This window comes from Merops nubicus, unplaced genomic scaffold, assembly GCF_000691845.1.
Source record: "Merops nubicus isolate BGI_N331 unplaced genomic scaffold, ASM69184v1 scaffold20205, whole genome shotgun sequence".
NCBI lineage: Eukaryota > Metazoa > Chordata > Aves > Coraciiformes > Meropidae > Merops > Merops nubicus.
In genome coordinates, this window is record NW_008607873.1 from 22,136 (window position 1) to 31,741 (window position 9,606).

The 9,606-nt window shown below is 46.1% G+C and overlaps 1 protein-coding gene across 1 annotated transcript; it reads right to left on the reverse strand.

Annotated features, from left to right (window-relative positions):
- Positions 1-812: 812 nt before the first annotated feature.
- Positions 813-8,212, reverse strand: LOC103772771 (protein shisa-6 homolog; the record flags this gene model as incomplete). The annotated part of the gene is made up of 2 exons (XM_008940114.1): positions 813-1,363; positions 8,060-8,212. Coding segments are annotated over 2 exons (704 nt in total), but the record flags the coding sequence as incomplete, so codon positions are not given.
- Positions 8,213-9,606: the final 1,394 nt, after the last annotated feature.

Here is a 9,606-nt window from a genome sequence, read left to right on the forward strand (position 1 = left end):
GAAATCCCATTCTTCCTTCCTATTTACATGTTGGAGACACCAAGATACTAGAATGAGTGGAGAAAAGGGTCTAATAAGCAGTTCAGCATATTTGTGCTTATTGAACACATCAACCCCACTACTTCCTACACTGAGAGAGCAGGCGATTTGTAGGCACTAGTATATTTTTATCTTATGAGTATATTTAATATAAACTAAAATTTTATTTCTCAGCCAGGCTACTCTTGTCCCTAGATCTGGCAGTCCCCTAGGAAAGTCTGCCCTTGAATTCACTCCAAGGGTGAGGAAGAACAGCTGTATGGGTGCTGGCTGACACCGAGCAGTCTGGAGGTGACCCCAGCAGCCAGAAGCTTACCTACTTGCTACAAAAAGGCCAAACATGAGGGCTGGCACGAGAACCAGGGGAACAGGGCCCCTTCCTGCCAGGATGAGGTGCTGCATTTCCTCCTCCCTGTCTTGGGGCTGTATGAGACTGCTTCTACTTGTAGGAACTGAAAACTCCTAAATTCATAAAAACAATGAGATAACGGCGCTGAGCCCTTGGAAGGAGCCATCTACTACTATGGCTTTCTTTGACAGAAACTGATGCACGCCAGGAAATTTCCTCTATCACCCCTCGCTTGCTTGTTTGAGCTCCTCTTAAGTCACCAGTGAAGGGGTGGCTTTAAAAACAACCAGGTGGATGGGACTGTCAGAGAAGTCTCTTCAGACACTGAGTTATTAGAGGTTATCTTGGCCTATAAGGCCACTGCAGTGCGGGGTGCTGTGGGTACCCCAGTCCTTAATGAGTATCTACAATGCACGGGGTCATATCAAACAGTCACCTCTGTTTTGCTCGCTGTGCGGTAGTGGTGGTGGTGTCCTGGGATATAATGCAGTTGTTCCACCGTGTTGTGCCGTCGGGAGGCGAAAGCCTGGCGCTTGGCAGAGGTTGGGTTCATACCTAAGGTATTGTACAAGTTATTTGAGGCACTAGGATGGGAGTGCATTTTTGTCATCCTGTAGCGATCCAAGACGGGTGTTGATACAAAGACGTCTGTGTGTGACAATGCTCGTGACATAGACTGCTCGGGGTACCCCGACCGCTCCGGGGAGAGCAGGGGGTCTTGGGAGTGGAGGCGCTCTGCGGACAGAAGCTGCTCATCTGAGAGGATCCGTTCATAGGACATGCTAAACTCCTCAGGCATGATCCTCTCAGGAGACAGCACTCTGTCCTGGGACATGGCCCTGATGGGACGGCGAGGCCTGTCCCTGTGGTTGGTCTGTTGAGACATTTTGATGACGTTGATAGGGAGGGTGCCCCGGGCTGCCAGGTCAGGCAGGTGTCTCCTCCTCATGTAGTATTCATCAGCCTCTTTGTCAGCTGTGGGAAAGGAAAGGGAAGAGTTAAAAATGCCAGAGGGTTGTCCCACAGGGTGGAAAGGGGCTATGTACTGCACACAGCCTTGGAGCAGCCTCCTGGTGAGACCAGAGAGACCATCTGCCAGCAGCAGGGCTGGGTATGGCCGTCCATGTCAGGGTGCTGCCTGCCAGAGAGACATCATGGTCCGATGGTGGACAGAGAGAGTTATAACTGCATGCAGGGAGGTCTAAGTCCCTGTACAATGCATTACACCTTCCCATGCCATGACACAACAGACTCCATATGCTGCCAAGTCCAGACCGTAGTATCACATGACTTAGGCGACCAACGAGTTACAGAGAATTTATCAAATGTCACCTTCACAAAACACTTAGAAAGAAAGGACAGGGAGGGTGAGCTGAGACAACTTCCCCATTTGAGGAAACTCTTGTCTTGTTTCAGGCCTCGGATGTGGATGTGCTCTGGAATCCATGAGCAACCTCATCACATTTTTAATGACTCTTTTTGAATATTTGCAGATGTGATCACAGAACAGGTTTGGTGGGAATGGGATGCTCTCTCTGAGACACTGAATCATCTGCCTGTGGTTTCATTTTCCACTTTTCAACACACCTTGGCTGATATAATAGAATTTATCCCATGGAACCTTTCTTGTCCAGTTTTTTTTCTTCTGTGTCTTAACTTATCTCTTTGCTGCTCAGAAACTCAGCACACACCCACACCCACAATCATCTTTTTAGCTTTTAGACAAATGCCTCACACTCAGAGAGGATGTTGGCTACTGCAGAGGTAGCCTGATATAGCACTTTAATCCTACAGCAGCTGGAAGTATCTGATTCAACCAAACTGTCAGTTGAAGAAGCAACCCCATAATTCTTTCAGATTTAGAAAACCAACAACAGAAACACAAAAGATTTCTGGTAATCCCATCTGATGTTCATATGGCTTAAATTGGGGTCCTGGGATTACCTACCTGGAAGGAGAATTAGCCCTTGGGCTTCAAGCCCAGTACAGATTGTGAACTGTCATGAAGTGCCAGTGGCTGCAGAGGTATAAAGCACAGAACATCAGCCCCTCACCAGAAGTAAGTGGAAAAACACAACACAGGCCTCTGTGGGTCACTTTAAAGCTCAACACTGATCATCTACATGAGCCTTCTTTGTAATCTCTTTTTCTGAGAAGTCTTCTTGCTGTCTCCAAAAGTATCTCACATCCTTTCTGGTTCATCAGTGACCTCAGAAGCCCCCAGTGAGACCCATCCCAGACACCTAGCAGGCAGCCATCCTGTCCTGGAGAAGACAGCACAACAGCCACTGATGTGCAGGAAGGGGATTCCTCAAGCAAAGGTAAAACAGATTTCTTCACCTTCCAGAGAAAACAAAGTTTCTTGCAAAGCAACCTTATGGGAACAGCTGGGCAAAGAGACTACTGATTTGGGAACGCACATGCATGGCCCAATATGCTCTTTAACTACTAGTCTTGAGCCATGTGTTGCTGGGAAAAGAAGCATCTCAAACTCATCCTGGCCAGCTCCTGGGACCTGTCATAAAATTCCTTTGGAGAGTCTTTTAAAGACATCTGTCTTTTTTTAAGACACATCTGCACATCTTTTAAATCCTGACAGGGATGGTGACTTCATGACTTCCCTGAGCAGCCTGGGACAGGTCTCAACAACCCTTTCAGGGAAGAAGTTTTCTCTCATGTCCAACCTAAACCTTACCTGATGCAACTTGAGGATATTTCCTCTTGTTCTGTCACTTGTTCCTTGGGAGAAGAGACCAACCACCACCTGGCTCCAACTTCCTGTCTGGGAGTTGTTGAGAGCCAGAAGATCATTTCTGAACCCAGTCCTGCTGGCAACGCTAGTGTTGACACAAGCCAGGATGCCATTGGCCTTCTTGGCCACCTGGGCACACGCTGGCTCATCTTCAATCAGCTATTCAGCAGCAAGTGATGTAAGATAGGAAAGTATCCCATGGAGGAAGAGGGAAAATGTCACACGTATGGAGGTTCTAAGGATGTTTGAGTGATAAAAAGAGCAAGAGTCTGCTGCAAGACAGTCTGGGCAATCAGAAGGCAGGTGAGACAGATGATCCCATTTCCAATGATTAGGGTTTCTGTAGGCATTCAACAGATCTAATATTTAAAAATGGTGTGGAAATTTCCTGTTTCCTCTGACATAGCCTTAAGTCTATAGGTTTTGTGCACCACGCAATCTGAGAGATGAGGACAATTCATGGGTGTGCCATGAGCAGTGTGCTTCCAGAGGAAATGTCAATGCCTTATGATATGAAATTGGTGCTGACAATATCCTAGAAGTTTGCTCACAAGACAACAGTTACACATTGATGATTTAAGGTATTCAGCCAAACCCTGGAGTGCTGTAAGCGTCCTGTGCTGGATGATCTCACTCACTAATTTCCTCATCTCCTCTCCCCATATAAACAATGCTCTCTTCAATGTCCCCAAGACCCTGCTCCTCATGCTCTTGCAAATGGTCCATATAACCCAGAGGACTTGTGAGGAGGGTGGTTGATGCCTTTGTCTCCACATCCAAAAGTACAAGCTGAGAATGTGTGTGTGTTGAATTGCACAGCCTGTTGGCACCACCATTGCTGCCAACCTCTTCTTTACACCACTGAGGTATAGTACCCAGAGCTCTCCTGTACTGGCACGCTTGCTGCTGCTGAGACTTGCTATCCAGAGAATATATTGTAGGAATGAGTAAATTTTGCAATCAAAAATTTCTTGGAAGAGTATCTCACTGTAAATGTCAGACAGCAGCTCCCCTGGCCTAAAACTCTTGTGCCTTTAAAATTGCCTTCTAGGAAGCCTGAGAAGGACTGAGACAATTCCATACAGCCACAGTATTTTCAGACATTTTTATTCCATACTGTGGCCATAGACAGACTTGGACACAGTGTGCACAGGCATGAGGCTGGGTGCAGACCAGGAGCGATGCAATTAGCGTGCTGGCACTTGGCCTCTGCTCTGGATGAGAGAAGTTCCACTGGATTTGCCCAAATGACTCTAAATAGATGTAATTAAAGCAGAGAACATCCCAAATGGAGATGAACTTGGATGCTTACACCTGGCTGTGGCAACTGCTAGCAGGAGCTAAAGCAGCTTATATGAGGTTTGCAGTGGTCAAAGAGGCAGCAGAATCACATGTAGATGTTTGCAGAGCTATTCCAGGAACATTTTCAGAGGTAGACCAACTTCACATCTCCATCTCAAAGGAATCGATGCCAAAATGGCAGTTTCCCTGTGGACAACAAGCTGGTTTAAGCAGGCCCCAGACAAACATTTAACAGGCTGTTGCCTCTGAAAGGTGGTGTCAGCTGACAAGCGTTGCAGAACCAGTCCTGGAGAACGTAGCTCAAGGAGAGGCCAAGCGTGCTGCACCAGACGTGTGTCTGTGCCAAGGGAGAAGCTCAGCACAGCTCCGTAACCGCAGCGTTTCTGCACCCGGGGAAAGCCAGAAAACAAATACAGCTCCAGGCTTTTGAGACTGGAGGCACCAGGCTCTTCCCTCAGTGGGCAGGGCTGGGAACTGTAGACAGCTGGTTGCATAGTTTGTTAAAATCCAAATGTTGACAGGACCTGAAACCATCCGGTGTGATCCATCTCATCCTCTTTGCACCAGCAAGTTCCCAGGGATAGTGAGATTCTGATACTGCTGTACCCTATCTTTTCATTGATGCTCATATGATAACTGGCATTTGTAATTGTTCAATATAGAAGTTCTTGGGCAGAAACTGTCTTTCACTATCTCTCTCTGCTAACTGTGAGAAAAATAAGTGACCTTTAGCTGTCTGGCAAGCCTGAAGAAACCCAGACAAAAAGCTGAAACATGATTAAAAAAGTAATAACTTTTGTTTTACTTGAATAGAAGCATTATGTTTGTTCATGAGCATTTCACAATAGTCTTTTTTTTTTTTTCTTAGCCACGGCAGGGAATTCAGTAGAAACAATACGAAAATATGAAAAATAACAACCCAAATAATTCATTTGCAAAGCCCAACATTTAGCTATTACTTTTTCCATATTTTGTATTCCCTTCATCTGGAATAGGAAAATGGCATCACTGGCTTTTTACGAGAGAAGATCTGGGAGCTGGGTTCCTATTTTCTTTTGGCTTGGAAGAAGATTAGCTATAAGGAAGTGACTCAGTGATTCTAGAGGTGCTGAGCAAGCCCAGTGGGAGCATGGAGTGCTTAGCCCTTTTAGAGCTGAAACTGCTTATTTAGTTACTCAAACATACAATGTGAGGTTTGTCACATACAATCTGACATTTGTCAGATGATTTTTCAGAGGATTAACTTGGTCCCTTGCAAAGATGACTGAACTATATCTAGAACTGCCATTGATGGGTAAGTAGCTGGTATTTCCATTGCATTGTGCAGAGGTGCCTTCCTAGGGTTGAAGCTGCTGAAAACTTAAGGGGGTAAATGAACCCCACTCTAGCTAATGGCCAAAGACATCTAATGTTCTTAGATTTGTGTTGACTGAATGGGGACAGGGACACTACCTGTCCAGAGCATCAGAAGAACCTCAAGAGAAGGACACTGACTATGCTCAGCACATTCTCAAGGACATTTAACCTCGGCACCTTAACACTAGCCTATTTTTGTAATTTTAGACAACTATCTAGGAAATGCAGTGCTAGAGTTCAATACCTAGTCGCTTCTGCTGTGATCTACTGAGGGCCGTGTTGGACAGGTAGGGATCTGTCCTTTCTTCAACTGCTGGGCAAAATTTTCCATGACTGATGAGTCCAACTGCTAAGAGACCATTTGTTAACGTGTTGCTCAGTGCCTCAATGGCATTGCTTGGTGTGAGTGAGTTTATGCTCAGTGTGAGTCAGGTATTGTAGGAGTAGGAAGAGGAGACACACATTTCCAGCTGTTGGCTGTGGATGTGGTGGGAGATTCAGTTAACATTCATTGGTGGTATTTTTTTAATGTTTTAGTGAGATTCCTCAATAACTTTAACATGGAGCTCAAGGAGATTTCACTGAGCATCTCTGCACAATATGTAAAGCAATAAATGGATCACAGGCTAGAAGTCCTGACCATCCCCTGTGTCATAACAGGAGCAGCTATTGCTGCTGCTTCTGGTGGGAACGTCTCTAACATGTTCTCAATGATGGCAGAGCAGAGACCTCCCAGACTCTGAATAAGGAGTATGCATCCCAGGTAATCCCAAGCACTGCAAATCAATTACAAAAGAAGCAGCAGTATGCAGGGCTATTCAGAGGTTATGTTTTTTTGAGCCGAGAAATGAAAATAAATCATTGCCTCAAAACAGGGACATTTTAAAGCAGCAATATTACAATGCTGTGATTTCAAGGGTTTTTCAATATCAGATTTTATCATCAAGGCTGCTCAAGGACATGGGCACTTCATCACTGGAATGAAGCAAGGGTAAAATGGTTATGGTTGGGAGTGTGAGATCCAGAAGTTACCAAAGCTTATGGCAGAAGCAGAGTTGTGCACGTGGCACACTGAACAGGGAAGATGGCCAGGCTCCAATCACAAGGTACCTCCTCTCTGTTCTCTGACAATTAAGCACTTGCTTACTTTTAAGCACATCAAATGTATATGCCTTAATGTTAAGCATGTACATAAGTCCCATCTTGCAGTGCCAAGGAGTGGGCTGAGATTTTTATGTGCTACATTTCCATTCAATTTTCTCTTCTGAAAAGTCTTCCACAGAGCTTTCTTATGGATAGTCAAAGGGCTTCCCTGACACTTAATTTTGTGTGTGTCACTTAGCTGGCTAAATTGGGAATGCAGATTCTACATAGGCTAAGGAAAGCAGGATCTGCTCCTCATCCTTACCTACCTTCAGTGAAGCTATTGCAAATATAAACACATAAGTTATTTCTCTGAATTAAGTGGTCTGAATACATGGCTTCACCCAGAAAATGCTCATGGAAACACACATACTCTGAACCTACTGTCAGTCTGGAGAGAGCATTAGTCCACATAAACACTGCTTATTTCAGAATCCAACCAAAGCTGAAGCATTTGCCATCAGCAAAGGTGATGGGCTGGAGGACTGTGGGGAAGCTGGCAGAGCACTGCAACACATAAAACAGCAAGAACAGGGCAGTGAGCAACATGCTGAAATCTCAGAGACACTCAATGGATCAGTGCATGATGCAGGTCAGGACCGAATCCAGACACACAGCCCATGAAACATGGCAGATCACAGCACTGCTCAAGGCAGGCAGATGTGCTTCTACTGAAAAAGATGCTCCAAACCAGTTCAGCTGTTGGCCTAGGCTTGCCGCCTGGTTCCAGCTGCCCCCATGGGTAGGGAGATATCTGCTGTGGATGCACTGAGGTGAGCTCAGCCCATCTGAGGAGGCAGGATGGCTCATCTCCATTCCAGCAGAAAGAAAAGGGATTCTTGGATGACTCTATCAGGAGCAGGTACAAGATGAAGTAGTGGGAGGCAGCACAGCAAGGAGGTCAGTAAGCAAATAACCACATGTGCACTCACAGTAATGAAGTGACTCTTTTTCTATACTCTACCTTGATGGGAAGTGACAGCCAAGAGAATCATTACCGCACATGCCAACTTGGGCAGTACAATGACAGAGGGAAGAAGGTTATTGTCTTAAAATTGTGCCTACTCTGGCTTAGAAGCGAATGGGATACAAAGAAAATGAAATGATCTGACACCTACTTAGCCTCTTCAGAGAAGAATATTTACTTGGGTTTGTCTTGACGGCAGACTCATAGGATGGTGGGAGGTGAGAGAGGTTCTGGAAGGACCGGGAGAAGGACAGATCATAGGGTTCCGTGGCAGAAGTGAGGATGTTGTTCATTCGAGGCTTGTCTGCAAAAAAAAGAAAAGAAACAACAAAGAAAGGCATGTTTACAGCGTGCATCAAACGAAGCTGAGAGAGGCAAATCATTCCCACAGACTCTAGCAGGGAGAAGAGCTGTATCAGAGCCAGCCTCAGTGACAAGCTGTTGGGCATAATTCAAACTGGCATCAGGAGATCGGTGAAAAATGGATCCTGTGGTGTTGTTTCCTGGTCCACAGCCATTATGGAGAGAAGCAAACTGCTACCTCGAAAGCGCCTGGACCCACCAGCTGTCCTCACAGCAGGATGGTGGACTGTTAGCCACCTCACTTACCATGGAGGGCTGTGTCATGGTGCTGTGGACTGTCCCCACTGCAGCCTGCATGAGTTCAGGCAGCACCACCTACCCTTACCCCAGCAAGCTGTGCTTTTCCCACCCCCACAGACGTGGGAACGACTCTATGGGGTTATTTTAGCTGGGGATGAAAATCAAATTGCTTCCTCATTTGGAATCTGGAGACTTCTGGGCAGAGCCCATCCATGACCCCAGGGGTTCTGGTAGGCTCTAGACAAATCCATGCTTCCTCTGAACACAGGAATAGTTGAAGCAGAGCTGTGCGGTTCACATCTGGGTCTAGTCAGAAGACAAGGCAAGGTTTGGAGAGTTTTCTGAGGTAGGAAAGGTGTTGCCATCCCTGAGGGGTAGAGGATGCCCCTCTACTTATTTTCATTTTCTTGGTGATTGAAGGAGTCCCCAGCTACTGTCAAAATGCCCACTGTCAACACTGAGGGCACTGTCAACAGTGATTGGCACTGAGCCTAGAGGTTAAAATTCAAGTCCAGACAATCTGCAGAGTTATGAAATCATGGTCCTTTGCTGCAAGCTGGATTTCAAAATTCTGGAAATGGTCTTTCATCACCTCAGCCAAGGGACAGGGACCTACTGAATTGCATTTAGAACTGCCAGGTGTTCAGATATTAAAATAGGCATATACAAGAGTAATAAAAATAGCAGGAGTTTCAGTTATTAGAAGCAAAGCTTGAACAGACTACAGTGAGCTCTGTGGGAGCTTGCAGCAGGGCTGGGGTTGCATTAGCTGAGTCAAAATCCGATGGGATACACCCACAGGTACTGAGAGAGCTAGCAGATGAGATTGCTAAACCCCTCTCTATTATATTCCAAAAGTCATGGCAGTCTGGTGAAGTCCCCACTGACTGGAAAAGGGGAAACATAACCCCCATTTTCAAAAAGGGTAAGAAGGAAGAACCAGGGAACTATAGGCCAGTCAGTCTCACCTCTGTGCCCAGTAAGGTCATGGAGCAGATCCTCCTGGAGGCACTGCTGAGACAGAAGGCTAGTGAAGAGGTGATGGGCACAGTCAGCATGGCTTCACCTAGGGCAAATCATGCCTGACAAACCTGG